General features: G+C 42.4%; 1 protein-coding gene across 1 annotated transcript in view; it reads left to right on the top strand.

The window, feature by feature from the left end:
* The window catches only part of LOC132391879 (fibroblast growth factor receptor-like 1), a 329,539-nt gene extending 310,344 nt beyond the window's left edge, over positions 1 to 19,195 (top strand). Inside the window, exon 7 of the mRNA XM_059965616.1 lies at positions 17,086 to 19,195. Coding sequence (XP_059821599.1) covers positions 17,086 to 17,228 — 143 coding nt within the window. The 3' untranslated portion in view covers positions 17,229 to 19,195. The remainder of the gene's footprint in view (positions 1 to 17,085) is intronic.
* Positions 19,196 to 20,575: the final 1,380 nt, after the last annotated feature.

Here is a 20,575-nt window from a genome sequence, read left to right as displayed (position 1 = left end):
ATCTGTTTCTTTCTGCCTTTCCGTATCCTCAGTGATTTGGATCATCAACACCCAACACAAGACTACTCTGGCAGCTCTTCCTTATGATAGTTTCCACAACTTCTTCCAGCAGATCCACATCTGTAGGATCAGTTTACTGTTACCTCAGGATCCATCGGATCTATAGTGGTGATTGTCCTCAGCCTGAGTGATCACATCTGCTACACACTTTTCCAAGATATAAACATAGTACACTTTTTTAAATCTCATCACTATTTCCTGTTACAGTCTGAGACCCATTCACAGAAACCATTAACTACCAATGTGGCTTATCTCTAGGTTTAATTCCAATGTTTGAATACTGTATTGGATGTGGAATATAGCAAGCAATTTTGGGCCTTGTATCTAAGAAAGGATGTATTTGCCCTGGAGAGGGTCCAGGGAGGTTCACAGGAATGATCCCCAGGAATGAAAGGCTCAAAATATGAGGAGCCTTTGCTGTCCCTGGCCCTGTACTCAGTGGTGTTCGGAAGTATGAGGGATTGCATTGAAACCTACCGGATATTGAAATGTTTTGGATGGAGTTGACTTAGAGAGGATGCTATCGTTAATGGGAGAGTCAAGGATACACAGGAGAGTGTGGTGAATCTGTGAAATCTATTGCTCTCAGAAGGCTGGGGAGGCCACATCATAAAATGTATTCAAGGGAGAGATGAGATGATAAGACATAGGAGCAGAATTAGGCCATTTGGCCATCGAGTCTGCTCTGCCATTCCATCATGGCTGATGTATTAACCTTCTCAACCCCATTCTCCTGCCTTCTCCCCAAAACCATGCTGACTTTGGCCTACTTTATCCTGTGCTTCCAAGCACCCCAAAACCTCACCCTTAATAATGGACTCCATCTTCCCAGCCACTGAAGTCAGACTAACTGGCCTATCTCTCTCTCTCCTCTCTTGAAGAGTGGAGTGACGTTTGTAATTTTCCAGTCATCCGGTACCATTCCAGAATCAGGTGATTTTTAGAAAGAACACTGCCAATGCATCCACAATCTCTTTAGTGACCTCTTTCAGATCCCTGGGCTATAGCCCATCTGGTCCAGGTGACTTATCTACCTTCAAGCTGTTCAGTTTCCAAAGTATCTTTTCCTTAGTAATAGTGACTGCAATCACTTCTGCCCCCGACATCCTCAAATTTCTGGTATACTGTTGGTGTCTTCCACAGTGAAGACTGACGCAAAATAGTTATTGAGTTCGCCCATCATGTCTTTGCTCCTCATTACAATTTTCTAGTGGTCCAATATCCACTCTCACCTTTCTGTTACTCTTATATATCTGGAAAAATCTTTGGTATCCTCTTTTATATTACTGGCTCACTGACCATATTTCATCTTTTCTCTCCTTTTTACGGTTTCCTAATCCTCAAGCTTCCTACTAAATTTTCAGCCTTTCTTGCTGACATAATCTGAAGTCCATTGCTGTCTGATAAGATTTTCCAGCAAATTAATTTCAGTTATCCACTGGCATGCCAACTAAAAGCGAGCGCAATAAGTGTGTAAGTGCAGTAGTGATGTTATTGATAACTGGGATTTTAACCAGATTTGAATGCATTGGGACCAAGGTGGTGGACATTGGTTCTGCTACTGATCTCTCTGTATCCCCTTTTCTCACCACCACTTTCTTTTGTCCATTGGCAGCTTCCAAATTCCTGAGTGTGTAGGCTGTTTCTCTGAATGCATTTCTGCTGAGATGTGAAAGTCAACATCAGTGAAATGAAGTACCTTTCCCAAGGATTTGCCGCCATCCCATACTGTCAGTGGTCTCAGTTATTGATAACTTCCAGCAGTGGTTGTGTTAATTGCACAATTGTCCCTATGTGCTGAGGGTGCTGAAGAGAGCCGGACTATGCACATCAACACTTACAATCTACAAATACACAATGGAGTGCATCCTAACGTGCTACACCACTGTGCGGTTCGGAAACTGCACGGTGGTGGACAGCAGGCCCCTACAACGGGTAGCTAAAGCCGCCCAAACCATCACCAGCGCAAGACCGTTCGCCATCAATGACATTTACACAGAAAGTTACCAGCAATATCATGAAGGTTCACATCCACCTGGCTCATGGACTGTTTGTCACACCCCCAGCAGGGAAGAGACGATGCAGCATCCACGCCAGGAGCACCAGACTCAAAAGCAGTTACTTACCCCAAGCTGCCAGGCTGATCAACACCTCCACCCATTAACCCACCCCGCCACACCTCACCACCACTACCTTATCAATTCCTGTCGACTCATCTTCTGTAGAGATACTCCTGTACCTAGCATTTCTTTATATACATATAATTATGTATATAAGATAAACATATGTATTAACAGTATATTTATTGTTTTCTTTATACTTATTGTGATTCTTTATGCTGATTTGGATCTGGTGTAACAATCATTTGGTTCTCCATTAACACTTGCGTACTGAAGAATGACAGTAAGCAATCTTGAATCTTAAGAAGTGCAATATGATGTCAATTACCACAGGATTCATTTGGTGCATAGGGTTGTTGGGAGCTGCAGCAGCAGGGGCCTCTCATTAATCATCAGAAACCTGTAATACATTCACACACACATAAACGTACATACTTGCTACATGCCACCATAACTTCAAAGATACACGGACACAGCACTATAAAAGACCCAAAATCTCTGAAGCAGACTGGTAGGGGTCACCCACAAAACACTATTTTAGCACCATTTTTAATGGACAATTTAACTTCTAGTATTAATGCTGTGCAGCTAGCATCTTAACAAGGATGTACTGGAAAGAAAACTTTTTCATTTGAAAATCATGTGATTGCCTCATGATTCTGTGAAGATTAGATTGATTTGCTAGATTCTGGAAATGATCCACATAAGCAGTTTAATCTTCCTTATTTACATAATCTGAGGTCCATTAGTATCTGGTGGAATTTTCCAGGGAGCACAGTTCACTTTTCCACTGGCATGTCAAGCAAAGATGACACCTGGGATTTTGTTTCTCTCATTCACAACTCCGGTTTACAGCATAATTTCTGGAATATCACAATGGTCCCATAAACTGAGGAGGAAAGAATAAGTGCAAACAAGTTGATAGACATGAACTGATTACTTGAGAATGGAAAGTGAAATAGTTGTTCATGACCTTATGGTGTCCCAAAGTGCTTTCCAACTTATGAAGCACTTTTCAATGGAGGAAATGTTTGAACTAAATAACATCGTGATGACTGGATGATCCGTTTTGAAAAGATCACAAGACAAAGGAGCAGAAGTAGGCCATTTGGCCCATCGAGTCTGCTCCACCACTCCACCATGAGCTAAACTATTCTCTCATCTAGTTCCAATTTATGGCTTTTTCTCCATATCCCTTGATACCCTGACTAATTAGATACCTATCAATCTCCTCCTTAAACACCTTCAGTAATCGGGCCTCCACAGCTGTACGTGGCAAGGGATTCCATAAATCCACAACCCTCTGGCTAAAAAAATTTCTCCTTATCTCTGTTTTAAATGGATACCCTCTAATTCTAAGACTGTGGCCTCTTGTTCTGGACTCACCCACCAAGGGAAACAGCCTTTGCACATCTACTCTGTCCAACCCTTTCAACATTTGAAATGTTTCTATGAGATCCTCTCTCATTCTTCTATACTCTAATGAATACAGTCCAAGAGCCGACAAATGCTCCTCACATGTTAGCCCCTGCATTCCAGGAGTCATTCTTGTAAATCTTCTATGAATTTTCTCCAACATTAGTACATCCCTTCTAAGATAGGGGGCCCAAAACTGCACACAGAATTCCAAATGAGGTCTCACCAGTGCCCCGTAGAGCCTCATCAACATCTCCTTACTCTTATACACTATTCCTCTTGAAATGAATGCCAACATAGCATTTGCTTTCCTTACTGCGGATCCAACTTGGTGGTTAACCTTTAGGGTATCCTGTACGAGGACCCCCAAGTCCCTTTGCACTTCCGATTTTTGAATTTTCTCCCCATCTAAATAATAATCTTCACACTATTATCTCTTGTTCCAAAATGAACAACCGTACATTTCTCAACATTGTATCTCATCTGCCATTTCTTTGCCCACTCTCCTAAACTGACCAAATCTCTGTGCAACCTTTTCTTCAGCAGTCGTTTGCAGTGTTATATATGTTTTTTGTGGGTTAAAACACTAGAACTGTTTTATTTACAGGTTTACAGCAATGGCTTTTGCTCCAGCCCCAAGCACATGTGATGAGTTCACCCATGTCATTTCCTGTTCTGAGTAAACCACCCACCTTGCCCACTAGGACCTGAAGTTCTTCATTATGTACACATAATCACACATCTTCCCCCTAAACACAAGTACAATACCATGTCCTCAGAAATGTGAAAGAAACAATAATCCTTTGCATAAAAGATTTTTACTTGTTGAAGCCAGTCCCATTTTCACTTAGCAACTTTCAATCAGTCTCTGAATGGGTTTATTAACGTTTTTTGTCTGCTATATGTTTCCACCGGTGCATTGCTTGTATTTGATGAATTAATATTCAAAATATTTAATAGTTTGAATTCTGATTAACAAGTTTACTCTTTACATCGGCTGATGATGTGTCATAGATATGGGCTGGATCTTGTGGTCGTAGGTTGACATAGTTCCTTCTCAGAAGTGTTGCTCACTATGTCTGGATCTGGTAGGAATATGGGGCAACTACCTCTTGCACGAATTGTTTCATGGACCATGTTCCAGAGTTGTGAACTCGGGTTCACACTTGATCTCCAGGCTTCAGTACTGGTCGGCTTTTTGCAGTCTTGTCATAATACTGTTTCTGCTTCTCTTTCCATAAGACCATCAGACATAGGAGCAGAATTAGGCCATTCAGCCTATCGAGTCTGTTCCACCATTCCATCATGGTTGATCCTGGATCCCACCCAACCCATACACCTGCTTCTTCACCATATCCTTTGATGTCCTGACCGATCGGGAAACAATCAACTTCTGCCTTAAATATACCCAGGAACAGTTTGTGGCAGAGCACTCCACAGATTTACTACTCTCTGGCTAAAATTAATTTCTCCTTACCTCTCACGAGGAAATCTGCAGATGCTGGAAATTCAAGCAACACACACAAAATGCTGGTGGAATGCAGCAGGTCAGGCAGCATCTATAGGGAGAAGCGCTGTCGATGTTTAGGGCCGAGACCCTTCGTCAGGACTAACCAAGGGTCTCAGCCCTAAATGTTGACAGCGCTTCTCCCTATAGGTGCTGCCTGACCTGCTGCGTTCCACCAGCATTTTGTGTGTGTTGCTCCTCCTTACCTCTGTTCTAGAGGGTCGCTGCTCAATTTTGAGGCTGTGTCCTCCAGTTCTGAATACCTTCACCATAGGAAACATCCTCTCTATATCTACCCTTTCAACATACAATAGGTTTCGAAGAGAACCCTCTGAATTCTTCTAAATTTCAGCGAGTACAGGCACAAAGCTGCCAAACGCTTCTTATATCTTAACCCCTTAATTCCTGGAATCATCCTTGTGACCGTCCTCTGTTATGCAGCGCAGTGCTGCTTCCAAATCCCAGTTTGTTCGTTCCGTTTGACCGTTAGTCTGTGGACAGAAACCGGAAGACAGACTTACTGAGGGAATTCCATGACGGCGGAAGATGTGAAGGACAAGGAGGTTGGCTGTTTCACGGGCTGTAGGGAGTTCGGGAAGGGCTATGAAGTGCACGGCTTTGGAGAAGTGATCCACCACGGTGAATCCAGCAGTGTTCCCATGTGAAGGGGGTTGTCCAGTGACGAAATCCAGAGCAATGTGGGACCAAGGGCAGCCAGGGACAGGTAGGGGACGAAGCAACCCAGCAGGTGGTCGATGGGAGGCTTTTCCACAGGCACACACTGAACAGGCAGAGATGAAGGTGCGAGTGTCAGCATCCATGATGGGCCACCAGAAATGTCACTTCAGAAGGGACAGAGTTTGATTGATTCTGGGATGGCAGGCGAAACTAGAAATATGCCCCCACTGGAGAACTTGAGACTGAACAGTGTCAGGCACAAAGAGGCAATTGGAGGGTCCATGTCTGGGTCTGGTTGAGTCCGCTGGGCCTCTCTGACTCTGAATTCGATCTCCCAGTTGAGGGCAGCCACTGCACAGGATGGTGGAAGGATGAAATCGGGGTTAAGAAGGCCCTCCTCGGAGACGTATTGACGAGAGAAAGCATCTGGCTTCCTGTTCTTGGAACCCGGACGATAGGAGAGGGTGAATTTGAGACAGCCAAAAAATAATACCCAACAGGCTTGGCAGGAATTAAGGCGTTTAACAATTTGGATGTATTGGAGGTTCTTATGGTTTGTCCAGACAATGAATGGATGTACAGCTCCCTCCAGCCAGTGCCTTCACTCCTCCAAGGTGAGTTTGACGACCAGCAACTCCCGGTTCCCAACATCGTAGTTCCATTTGGCAGGGGATAGACGGCAAGAGAAGAACGTGCAGTGATGGAGCTTTTGGTCCAGGACGGAGCGTTGGGAGAGGACTGCTTCCACCCCAGAGTCAGAGGCATCAACTTCTGCAGTGAATTGGCAAGAGGGGTCTGGTTGGAGCAGGATGGGAGCGGAGGTGAAACACCTTTTCAGCTCCGAGAAGGCGGAGTCTGCTTCGGGGGTCCAGTGAAATGGGGTTGCAGGAGAGGAGAGCTGAGTAAGAGGTGCTGCCGCCCGGCTGTAATTCCTGATGAAGCACCGGTGAAGTTTGGGAACCCCAGAAATCGCCGGAGTTGTTTGAGTGTTGTGGGTTTTGGCCACTCCACCACCGCCCAGTTCTTTTCAGGATCCTCACTTGCCCACTGTCAATCATGTACCCCAGGAAACTGACAGAACGGGCATGGAACTCACACTTCTTAATGAATAGCTTGTTCTCCAAAAGCCTCAAGAACTTGACGGACATGGTGGGTGGTTTCCTGAAGACTGCGGGAGAAGATTAGGATGTCATTCAAATAAACAAAAATGAAATGGTTAATAAGGTCCCCTAGGACGTCGTTCGCCAGGGCTTGAAGGACAGCAGGGGCATTGGTGAGACCGAATGGCATGACCAGATATTTGAAATGACCGTGGGGGGGGGAGGTGTTAAAAGCTGTTTTCCATTCATCTCCCTCCCTTATCCTGACCAGGTGACAGGCATTCTGTAGATCCAACTTCGAGAAGATGGTGGCTCCGTGAAGGGGCTCAAAAGCAGAGTTGATATGGGGCAGGGGATGCTTATTTTTTATGGTGATGCTGTTCAGGCAACGGTAGCCAACGCAGGGGCGCAGTTAACCGTCCTCCTTCTCCACAAAGAAGAAACCTGCACCTCCAGGGGAAGGTGGGGGGTCGGATAATGCCGGCCGTGAGGGAGTCTTTTAGGTGAGCCTCCATTGCTTCCCTTTCTGGTCGGGACAGGTTGTGCAGCCGACTGGTGGGTAGAGAGGCTCCTGGGAGAAGGTCAATTGTGCAATCGTAAGGGCGATGTGAAGGCAAGGAAAGAGCTCGTTGCTTGCTAAACGCGTCTCTCAGATTGTGATACTCTACGGGAACCTTGGATAAGTTGTGGGGCTCAGAGGCGGACGAGGTCGTGGTGACCTCCACTGGGGAAAGGACTGATTGAAGACAAGTGGAATGGCAAAACAAACTCCAGCTGAATATCTTCTCAGTGGACTAGTCAATGTGGGGGTTATGACGGCTTAACCAGGGGTACCCAAGGACTATAGGAGCTTGAGGAGAGGAAATTAAATTGAATTGTACCTGTTCCCAATGGTTTCTGGAGAGAAGGGGAGGCAGGGGTTCTGTGCAGTGGGCTAGTAGTCTACCATCCAGTGCCCAGGCTTCCCGGGGGGTACTCAATGGCTCATGAGGAATTCCGGCATGGAAAGCTAAGTTTTCATCCAAGAAGTTTCTCTCAGCGTCGGAGTCCGCTGGTGCGAGCAGAGGCAGGGACTGTTGGTTGTAACGCAAAGTGGCTTCAAGCTGCATCTGGGTTCGGGGGACAGAAGGGAATGTTGTCTGGCTCACCAGGGTCCCCCTTTCTACTGGGGGGTCTTCCCTTTTGGCTGAAGGGAGCAGGTAGCACGGAAGTTGCTGGACTCACCCGTACGTGAGGCTCCCTTGGCGGGGCTGTTGCTAACACATGGGGGGGGGGGGTGGGGTTCCAATTCAGGCTGTCTGGGCTCATTAGACAGAGTTCCAGGAGTGGATGGGGTAAAATGAGCGGATATATGGTCCACCTGATCACCGATCTTCATTACATTATCGGACAGGGAACAGAGGTTCTCCATGACATCCTGGAGAAGCTGATCGTGCAGGCGCAGTAGGGAGCTCTGGCTGGCGAAGGCTTGTTGCAGGGTATTCATATCCACTGGGTCCATGGTGGCCAGATCGTTCTGTTGCAATGAGCGAATGGAGCGAATCCAAATGCAGGACACCGATACGGAGATTGAGTTAGGATGCTTCTGTGGACTTGACCGTTGAACAGCAGACAGGAGGGATCTTGACATGGAGTCTTGACACAGAGAGACAGAGTTTCATGAGTAAACCTTGAAACTGGGGCAAAACTTAGAACACACGATCCCAAGCAGCCGGGAAATGTTAATTACCACACAGGCAAAACCAACAATCTGGCGACAATTGGTTGTAATGCCGGGGTTCTTATGCTGCAGGTCTTGATGAAAACCAGGTGTGCCATCATCAAAGGGAATTAGAAGCAAATGGGAAATTAATGGTCGGCACCATGGCACAATCAAAGGAAATTACGAGAAAGATAGGGAATTGATGATTGGGACTATGATAGAGCCTACCTCTTTGCTATCCTGTTGCTTTGGGAAACGCCTTGTGCTTTGCCCCTCTGTTTTCACAGCAGGCACTGTTGTTTCTGCTCTGTGCAGCTTCTTAGTTGGTGCTCGTGTAGTCTCCACTGCCCTACGCATATTCGCAGCCTTTTCTAACATCAAATCTTTCTCTGGGAGCAATCTTTCTCTGAGCCCATTATCTGGGATTCCACAAACTATTTTGTCTCTGACTAGTGAGTCTCACAAATCTCCAAAAACACAGGACTTACTCAGTGTGAGAAACTCAGCTAAGTATTGGTCAAAGCTAATACCTTCTTTCTGTTCACAGGAAAATAACTTGTATCTCTGAAAGGTGATGTTTTTACTTGGAACAAAATTCTCCTCAGATCTTGGCATCAGGATATCCAAATGTAAAGGCTGTCTCATCAATTTTAAAGCTCTTTATAGACATCCATAGCATCTTCACCAATTACTCATCGAAAGGTAGACACCTTCAATTTTCTATCCATGCTTCCAGTTCTCTTCGCGGTTAAATATATTTTGAATCGCTGTTTGAAGCATTTCCAGTTATCAGTTAGGTTGCCAGTGAACTGTATAGGTGCAGGAGATTATCCATTGCTGATTTTTCATGCTTCTCTCTCTTGAATCTCTTGGTGATCTTCTGTTCAGAATGTGCTGCTTTGCCTCGCTGGCCAGCCTCACCGTTACACGTCGCATCTTTTTATCCCCCATTGTATCTAGCATCTCTTTCTTAATCACTCGCTGTATTCACTCACACTCCTTACTAAGACCTCACGCAGACTTCCGACACCATGTTATGTTAGTTTTTTGTAAAGGCAAACAGCGTGGGTAAAAACACCAGAACTATTTTATTCACAGATTTACGGCAACGGCTTTTTACTCCAGCTCTGAGCACGTGTGACAAGTTCACCCACAACATTTCTGGCTCTGGGCGAACTACCCGCATTGCCCACTGGGAAATGAAGTTCTTTATTATGTACACATGCAGGACAAATATTTGGTTAGGTATGAAAGCAACTTTCACCTCTTTGAACTGGTGCTATAGTGCCTTCTACACTCAGTGGCCGCTTTATTGGGTGCAGAAGGCACCTAATGACTGGTCACTGAGTGTAATTCTGTATGTTCATGGTCTTCTGCTGCTGTAATCTATCCACTTCATGACTGACCTCATACACGCCACATACATCGGTAAGACCAAGGGCTTCTTGATGCATCAGATGGTCTGGACTGCTGATCTGGAATAGGCAAAATGTGGAGGTCTGGGTTTCATGATAAACTCGTTGTGGTGCTTGGACGTAGCTGTCTCACTCTTGTTCCCCTGACTTGGAACATCTAATGATTAAGTAGCATCTGTTCTACTTATCAAGAGAGTTCTCCAAAGTAATCATGGCTGCAGTTTACATTTCATCAAAGTTAAGCATACATTCAAGATATTGAGTGCAGCAATAAGCAACCAAGAAACTGCCTACCCTGGTGCCTTTCATATCATTACTAGGGACTTCAACCAGGCTTGCTTGAAGAAATCTCTGCCCAATAATCATTAGCACATCAACTGCAGCACCAGGGGCCCCAACATACTTCACCACTGCAATATTACCAAAAGAAATGCCAACCATTCAACCCTAGACCACATTTTAGGAAATCTAACCATCTAGCTGTCATCCCCCTGTCTGCATACAGGCAGAGGCTTCAAGGCAAGGCTTGACAAGTAAGGATAATGATTAGGTGATCACAGGAGGTGGAAGTATAGCAATGGGACTGCTTCGAGGCAGGGTACTGTGGGATGTTCAAGGGTTCATCAGGAAGGTCTGAATGAATACACCACACTTGTCATGGACTTTATAGTGTTCACACAAAATCATTTACAGTCTTCCCTAACAAGTTGCCCTTGATCAAGAAGTTCACAATTGCTGAGAGCCATTTCCATGGTGTTCAGGACTGGCAAGCAAATAAAGTACAAGGGATCCAGATGTGAACTCTGGTAAGCCATCTCACATGTAAAATGGTAATATTGGACAACAATGTTTTGTTCCCAGAAGAGATCAATGCCTTTTATGCTTGCTTTGACCTACAAAATATGGAGGCACCTTCAAGAACTCCAACAGCCCCTGATGACCCTGAGAATTCAGTCCCTGAAGCAGATGTGAGAGCATTCTTCAGGAGGGTGAACCCACGAAAAGCGCCTGGCCCAGACAGGGTAGATAGGTGAGTACTGAAGAGCTGTTCAAATCAACAGGCTGGAGTGTTCACTGATATCTTTATCCTCTTGCATCTGCAGTCTGAGGTACCCACCTACTTCAAGCTGGCTTCAATTATACCCGTGCCCAAGAAGAACATGGTAACCTGCCTCCATGACTATTGCCCAGTAGAGCTTACATCCACTGTGATGAAGTTCTTTCAGGTTTTGGTGATAAAAACATATCAACTCCTGCCTGAGGATCAACTTGTATCTGCTCTAGTTTGCCTACCATCACAACAGGTCAAGAGCAGATGCTATCTCATTGGCTCTTCACTCGTCCCTGGAGAGTGAAGATGTATATTTCAGGATGCTCTTCATTGACTGTCATCCCCTTAAAACTAATCAGTAAGCATCAATACCTCCTTGTGCAATTGGATCCTCGATTTCTCCACTTGCAGACCCCAGTAGGTTTGGATTGGCAACAACATCTCCTCAGCACAGGTGCACCAGGAGGCTGTGTGCTTAGCTCCCTGCTCTATATACTTTATATTTATAACTGTGAGGCTTAGCACAGCTCCAGAGTCATACTTAAATTTACTGACAACACCACGGTCATTAGTTGAATCAAAGTTGGTGATGAATCAGCATATAGAAGGGAGAATGAAAATCTGGCTGAGAGGTGCCTAAGCAGCAAACTCTCACTCATTGTCAGCAAGACCAAGGAAGTGATTACGAGGAAACCAGAGGTCCAGGGGTTCATAAGCCAGTCCTCATCTAGGGATCAAAGGTGGTGAGGGTCAGCAACTTTAAATTCCTGGGTGTTATCATTTCAGAGGCTTTGTCCCAGGAACAGCACAAAGAAAGCATGGTAGTGCCCTTTCCTTTCTTAGAAGTTTGCTTAGATTTGACATGTCATCTAAAACTTTTATTTTTTGAAAACTTTTTTTATTGCGTTTTTAAGTGATTACAAAGTAAAGTATGGAAAAAAATGTATATAACCCTTCCCCCCTCCCAACTTCCCTATAGAAAAAAAAAGAAAGAAAGAAAAAAAAAGAAAGAGTGCCTGGTTGTTGGAAGGTCTCCACATGCTCCACGGAGTTCGTAATAACTTTAGTATATATATTTATTTCTTTCCCCAAGTAACCAATTATTTCATCTTCAGAACACCGATATATTTAGTCCTGTCTTTTGTAAATAAGGGCACCAAATTTTCAGAAATATTTCATATTTATCTCTTAAATTATAAGTAATTTTTTCTAATGGAATACAGCCATAAATTTCTTTCTTCCAACAATCTATACTTAAATATGTATCCAATTTCTGTCTTTTTAATTTCTGATGTTCTATGTCCGTTAAATGAGTTTCTTGTAAGAAAGCTATATCTATTTTCATTTTTTTAATATATGTTAAAATTCTTTTTCTTTTTACCGGTTCATTAAGCTCATTAACATTAAAACTTTAAAAATTCAATAAATTAGTCATTGTTTTTAATTATGTTAATCCAATCTATAATAATGCCTAATCCTTCAACTTTCGTGGTATCGTGAGAAATCTTTTTAGAAGTCTCCATGTTGCTATGTGTGTCCCCACCAATCATCCAGGCAAAAGAATAGAAGAAAAATAGAGTGTAAAGAAAAAAAACAAAATACCCCCCTACTAATGTTGTGAAAGAAAAAAAACACAACATTACCCCCCTCTATTGTATGGGTCATGGCAATCGCCATGATTACACAGGTGAATCCCGTAGTAACCGATCCAAAGCTCCCCAGCCCCCCTGCAACATGAAAAGTATATATATAAGAAAAGAAAAAAAATACTATTCTCAATTAATATTTCTAAAATTTTACTTTTCTCCCTTGTATCATCCTTAAATGTCCATCAGTTCCATTCGCTATCTCTGTCTTCGTCTTTAACCATTATGTTTAGAAGTCTCTACGTTTAATTAGCAAATAGATGGAAGTTTTTGTGCGAACACCTCCGCATCTCGATAATCAGAAAAAAATCTTTTTCCCTCCTCCAAAAAAATTATCAGTGTTGCTGGGTGACGCATTAAAAATTTATAACCTTTTTCCCATAAGACTTTTTTAGCTGAATTAAATTCTTTCTTTCTCTTCAAAAGGTTATAACTTATATCAGGATAAAAAAGAACTGGTTTCTCTGCTATCATCAATGGACCCTTTCTTCTTTTGGCACCTTGGGCAGCCGCCCTCAGAATCTTTTCTTTATCCTGGTATCTTAAACATCTTATCAAAATTGATCGCGGATTTTGATCATCTTGAGATCTTGGCCTTAAGGCTCTGTGCACCCTTTCAATCTCAATTGAAGTTTCTTCTCCCATTTCCAATTTTTCAGGGATCCATTTTTGAAAAAAATTTATTGGGTCTTCTCCTTCGGTATCTTCTTTAAGTCCAACAATTTTAATATTATTGCGTCTACTAAAATTTTCAAGCTTATCAATTTTTTCCACGAGTTGTTTTCTTTCTGATGTCCAGGCATTATTATCATCTTCCATTCTCTTAATTCGTCCACCCATATCTTCCATTTTAATTTCCAAATCTGTAATTTTCTTTCCCATTTTTTCCTGTTTCTTTGTCATTTTATCAAACATAGTCTCCATATTTATCATTTTTTCTTTAATTAATTTTTTGGTTACTTTTAATTACTTTTAATGCATTTAATTTTTCTAATTTATGCATTATTTGCCTCAAAGTCTTTTTTATATTTTCAGAGGAACTTTCATGTCCGTCTTCATCTGATTTTTCCAGAGAATCTGACTCTCTCTCAGATTCACTTTCACTTCCGGTTTCAGTTGCAGCTGAGATTTGTAGTTCTGGTTGCTCTCGTTTGCGCATGCTCATTCCTTTACGTTTGCGTAATTCTCGTTGATCTTTTCCTTTAGAAATGCCGATGCTGCCGCGGTCTCCTGTTCTGTTTCACCGGTGGTGTGTTGTACCTGAGTCCGCGGTTCTTCGGTAGAAGTAGGCCTTGATTCTGTTCCAACTTGAGCTGTCTTTGCGGTAGTAGTTTTCTTCATCCTCTGTTTATGAGGCATAGCTTGAAACAATCCGGAGTAGTTTATAAGTAACCTTAAGAAAGTATTGACTAACTTTTCTTCACTTAAACATTAATTTATTGATTTTTTTTTTACGGGAGGGCTGGGTTCCAGCGTCTCGATCCTACGTCATCACGTGACGTCCCCATGTCATCTAAAACTTTGATAACCTTCTATAGATGTGTGGTGGAGAGTATATTGATTGGTTGCATCACAGCCTGGTATGGAAACTCCAACACCCTTGAATGGAAAAGCCTACAAAAAGTATTGGTTATGGCCTAGTCCATCATGGGTTAAGCCCTCCACACCATTGACCACACCTACAAGGAGCAGCATGCATCATCAAGGTCCTCCACCATTCAGGTCATGCTCTCTTCTCACTGCTGCCACCAGGAAGGAGGAACAGGAGCCTTGGCTTATGAACAGTTATTACCCCTCAACCGTCAGGCTTTTGAACCAGAGGGGATAACTTCACTCAGTCCCATCACTGAACTGTTTCCACAACTTGTGGACTCAATTTCAAGCACTCTTCATCCCCTGTTCTCTATAGTTGGTTTTTTTTCTTATTTATTTTTTTTATTTGCAGGTAAGACCTCACTTGGAGTACTGTGTGCAGTTTTGGGCTCCTTATTTAAGAAAGGATGTGCTGACGTTGGAGAGGGTTCAGAGAAGATTCCCTAGAAGGATTCCGGGAATGAGAGGGTTAACATATGAGGAACGTTTGACCGCTCTTGGACTGTACTCCCTGGAGTTTAGAAGAATGAGTGGGGACCTCATAGAAACATTTCGAATGTTGACAGGCATGGGCAAAGTGGATGTGGCAAAGTTGTTTCCCATGGTGGGGGAGTCTAGTACGAGAGGGCATGACTTAAGGTTTGAAAGGCACCCATTCAGAATAGAGATGTGAAGAAAATTTTTTAGTCAGAGGGTGGTGAATCTGTGGAATTTGTTGCCACGGGCAGCAGTGGAGGCCAAATCGTTGGGTGTATTTAAGGCAAAAAATTGATAGGTATCTGTGTAGCCAGGACATCAAACGTTATGGTGAGAAGGCGGGGGAGTGGGACTAGATGGGAGAATGGATCAGCTCATGATAAAATGGTGGAGCAGACTTGATGGGCTGAATGGTCGACTTCTGCTCCTTTGTCTTATGGTCTTTTGTTGCCTTTTGCATATGGATTGTTTGTCCTTGTGTGTGGTTTTTCATTGTTTCATTGTATCTACTGTGAATTCCCACAAGAAAATAAACCTCAGGGTGACATATATGTACTTTGATAATACATTTACCTGAACTTTGACTTTGGGTTAAATGTGTTGTGCATTCAGAGATGCCCTTCTGCACACCACTGTTGTAACTCGTGGTTACTGTTGCCTTCCTGTCAGCTTGAACCTGTCTGACCATTCTCCTCTGACCTCCTATTATCAAAGTGTTTTTGCCCACAAAGCTACTGCTCACTGGATTTCTTTTTGTTCTCGCACCATTCTCTGTAAACTCTAGAGAATGACGTCAACAGTTTCTGAGATACTCAAGTCACCCTTTCTGGCACCAACAAGCAATACGTGGACAAAGTCACTTAGATCACATATCTTCCCCATTCCGATGTTTGGCCTGAAGACCACCTGACTCTCTTTACCACGTCTGCATGCGTTTATGCATTGAGTTCCTGCCACATGATTGGACGATTAGATATTTGCATTAATTAGCAGGTGTACAGGTGTACCTCATAAAGTGGCTGCTAAGTGTATATTCAACTGAGAGAGAAGACAGGAAACTCCATGCCGCAATTTAACTTGACATCCAGAAGGCAGAACTTCTGACAATGCGGCATTCCCTCGCTACTGCTCCAGAGCATTGGATGACAGCATGAACTCTGAAATGTTGTCGAGGTGCTATCTCTGTTATTGACAATCTGCCCGAAAAAAATGTCTGTGTGAGCACAAGGGAGGATACTGCTTGAATGCCTGGTACATTTTGTGTCAAAAGAAATATTGAATAATGTCTGTTTGCAGTGCTTTAGAAAGATAAATCAAAAAAATTTATCACTTTCAAATGTTGCTCATATTTACACTGATGCCAATAGAATGATCCACTCACAGGAAGCAAGATGAATCATGTTAATTGGAACAATCTTACTGGTCGAAGAAATTTTTGCTGTCAGCGGAATGCAGAGATCAGAGATTCAGGCAGACGCTGCCCTTGATCTTCAAATCATTTGAAGCTCACCATAGCTTGATTCATGGTTCTTTCAGTATTAACCACTCTACTTGTTGCATCATCATATCAGACAGGCAGTGCCCATGTTTAATGCCCAGTCTGATTAATGAGGTCACCAACATTGCAAGTCACGTCATACACAGAGTGATTTTCTTACTCTTAAATCGCATGCTCAACTGCACCAAAACTACTCCTGTCCACCAACAGAGTACCAATGCTTGTTGAGGTTTTATTGCAAGTAGTTTAGAACAGAAAATCACAAAGTCATGAGGAATAAAGAAAGATACCTCCTTGATAGAGAACTTCCCAGGCCGAGTGGCCAAGGCAGGAATATCATTAAGGTTCCAGGTAAAATTGAAATAGGTGCAAAAGCGGATTGAAAGGATATGAGAACTCAGTAAGAAAACATGATTAAAACTGCTCTCTCATGATGAATGCTGACACAGGCTGGTCATCCCAAATACGTGTTTTTTTTTCCCTCTGGCCTTTATACATTTTGATGTAAGACACTGTATATGACCCAGCCTTGAACGCAACTCTCATTAACATTCCTTGGAAAATCAAATCTGGCTTATTAGAAGCAGGCATCTGGTTAGACATCTGGTCTTGCTCAACATCTCTCTCATACATTTGATGCTGTAATACATGAATGGGCAGAACAAACTACTTCACCATAATTAACATGTCCAGTATTAATGTAAGTATTTATTGTTTACTGGTTTCATATGTGTTTAATTATAAATGAAACTTTTTTCTGTATCTTTTAAATTAACTACGTATTTCTATCTATCACTTCACTTGTTTTTTTTTGCATTACAGAAAAAAGTATTGCAATACCTGGGTACTATACAGAAAGCCCAGCTTTCTGCCTCCAGCTCCCGACAATATTAATGACACGTCCTGCACAGGGAGAAAAAATAACACAGGCAAGGGAGAAGATTTATGAAATTTTTCCAATGTGAAATTTCATTTCTGCTACCTTTCCCGGGATCAAAAAGAGCAACGGGAACTTCGAGAGCAAGTCCGTTTAAAGTAATTGCCAGAGGACGTCAACTGAACTTTGCCGGAGCGGAGCAGATTAATAGTGTCAAAAACATTTTGTTTTATTTGCGTTTCTGCGCAATCTCAGAGCACTTACAGCGGAATGTTAGCTGGATCATCAAATCTGATGCTAGCCCTTCTATACTGCTGCACCATCTACTCAAAAGCATGGAAGCTCATCTGTTGCCAACCTCTGACAACAAATTCAAAGTAATATCCCTGCAACCAATCAATCAGATAACCCTTTCTTAATAAAATCACGCCTTTTGGTGACTACTATTTCAACACCTTTTTGTAGACCCATGAGTATGAGGTCATTTGTTTCATTTCAAATTTACTGTTCGCAGCTTCCAACATTACACTTCAACTCGCAGGATTATGGGCTTGATTTTGGATGGCCTCCAGATGCTGGCCTGGTATTTCTTGATTATGCCTGCATACCAGCAATCCTTTTATCCCCTTCATTAGCTCACAATTGACTAATCACGTAAATCAGGTTACACAATAATGGGCTCTGCTGCAAGGGGGTTGGAAGATGCTGATTAAAACGCAGGTGAAGGGAAGTCATTGGTTTAAATATAATGGTATTTGAAGAAAAGAAGGGAATGAATTCCAACTGAACACCTTTGTTCTCTTCACTTAAGCAAGAGGAAAAGTAGACTGAATGCAATAATGAAGACAGTAAATATAAAAAAGAGTAAAAAGTATCCCTCCTCCAAAACATCCAAAACTATTTTTTATGGCTCCTTTTGACTGGATACAGGCTCATCTGTTATTAGTCTGTCAGAAAAGGTAAAAAGTAACTGTTTCAAGACTCAGTAACCAGAAGCCACAAGTGTACGACAGAATACAGAAGAAGGGAGTCGAGAAAATCTACTTTTTTGTGAAAACGTTGCTGCATTGCTCTTCTTTGCAATAGAATCATAAAGTGATAGACTACTACAGCACAAGTTATTTGACCCATCTAGTCCTTGTCGTGCTATTAATCTGTCTAGACCCATTGAACTGCACCTGTACGTAGACCTCCATATCCCTCAAATTTTGAAATCGACCCTGCATCCACTAGTTCTGCTAGTATCTCGTTCCACACTCTCGCCACCCTCAGAGTGAAGAAGATTCCCCCTCATGTTCCCCTTAAATGTTTCACCTTTCATCCTTAACCTATGACCTTTAGCTCCAGTCTCACCCAGCCTCATAGGAAAGAGCCTGCTTGCATTTACCCTATCTATGCCCCTGCGAAGGAAGCAAATTCAACACTAATTTGCCAAATTTAAGATAAACACTCAAAAGAAAGCATTCACGGGATTAAATGGAAAGAGATGAAATAGGTGGTTCTTTTTTATGAAATATCTGGGCGGCACAGTAGTGTAATGGTTTACATAATGCCTGACAGTGCACTCCTGCCAGTGTCTGTAAGGAGCTTATATGTTTTCCTCATGACCACCTGAGTTTCCTCCGGGTCCCCCAGTTTCCTTCCTCATTCCAAAGACATATGGGTTAGTGAGTTGTGAGCATCCCATGTAGGTATCTGAGGCACGGAGACATTAGTGGGTTACCATCGGCACTTGCTCAGGCTGAGTTGGTCACTGACACAAACAACTCATTTCACTGTATGGTTTGATGCTTCAATGTAAATGTGACAAATAAACCTAGTCTTTGAAGAGCCCGCAAAAAGATTATAAAGCTCTTACTGCACTGTTTCATTCTGCATTTCTAAGAAATTCCAACATCCGATATATGATCAATAACAGGGAGAATTTCCTGTCAGGTGTTAAATACTGCACTTTCTGTTCCATGGCATATGTGAAGGAAAAAGTACTTAATTCCCTTCTAAGCGGGTTGAGGTCAGGACACTAAAGCTATTGTAACTCCCGAGAAGTCTTTCACATGACTTCCTCATTTACAGCTGTCCTTGAACTTTTTATTGGTCTCGGCTGAAAGCAGTTACTGTACGGGAGATTAATGAAGTAATAAAGCACAACCAATTGCTGCAGAATTATGTTGATGTTGTCACATTAACAACTATTTTTCAACAATAACAAAATTTAAAATATACTGTTCAAATTACAAAAACAAAATTTAATATATCTGAGATACCTTTCGATCTCTCTTCCTATCTTTGACGATCTTTACTTCTCTCCTTTCCCGAAGACGGCAATTTGTGAAATAGATTCAACAGACACTAAGAACCTTTCATGAACATTTCTTCTAAATTCAGTAAATTGTGTTGGGTTGTTCAACGTGTAGGATTCCCTCTTCATCTAAGTCACGCAATACCACTTTATTAGGGCCACCTAGACATTAATGTAAATATCTAATCAGTCAATCACGTGGCAGCACCTCAATGTATAATCACAAGCAGACATGGTCAAGAGTTTTAGTTGTTGTTCAGACCCAAAATCAGAATGGGGAAGAAATGTGACCTAAGTGACTTTGACTGTGGAATGATTGTTGGTGCCAGATGGGGTGGTTTGAGTATCTCAGAAACTGCTGATCTCCTGGGATTTTGACACACAGCGGTTTCTAGAGCTTACAGCGAATGGTGCAAAAAGCAAAAAAAAAGCATCCAATGAGAGGCAGTTTTGTATGCAAAAATGTTAATGAGAGAGGTCAGAGGAGAATGAACAGACTGGTACAAGCTGGCAGGAAGGTGATAATAACTCAAATGAGCACGTATTAAATGAGCCATCCGTTAATCAGACCAGCTGCTTATTTGGGACAACTCTAAAAGAACAAAAACTAATTAAGAAAATAAACGGGATTCCCTTCGTTTTTTTTTGACACTATGCCATTTAATCGGGACAGGAGACTGTTGCCGAAGAGTTTCTAACTAATGTCAATGTGTGCACGTGTGGCTTAGAGCGAATGGTTTTTAAATAGCATCAGTTTGTCTGTGTGTGTGTGTGTGTGTGTATGTGTTTAAAAAGCAGTGATTTTTGTCATTGATAGTTGGTGAGAAATAAGCAACTGGATAACTCAGAACTCTTTTACTCACTGCGGTTTCAAGCATTTGGCTTGAAGATGCCAAAAATGGCTAGGACTGAAAATGAAATGAGCTCATTACTTCAACAAATTAGGAACTATGAAGAATTTGAAGGTATTGGCAATCATCTTGAATGTTACAATGAAAATGAAGATTTGGAAAATGTCTAAAAGCATTGTGTGAAGGAAACACTGACTCTTTTCATTTACTGTCAATCAAAAGGACAAGCTGAGTGTATTAGATGAATTCCTCTGTTGGTAACTATTAGGAATTAATAGCTACAGT

This window comes from Hypanus sabinus, chromosome 3 (genome assembly GCF_030144855.1).
Source record: "Hypanus sabinus isolate sHypSab1 chromosome 3, sHypSab1.hap1, whole genome shotgun sequence".
NCBI lineage: Eukaryota > Metazoa > Chordata > Chondrichthyes > Myliobatiformes > Dasyatidae > Hypanus > Hypanus sabinus.
This window is presented reverse-complemented; position numbering and strand designations above follow the sequence as displayed.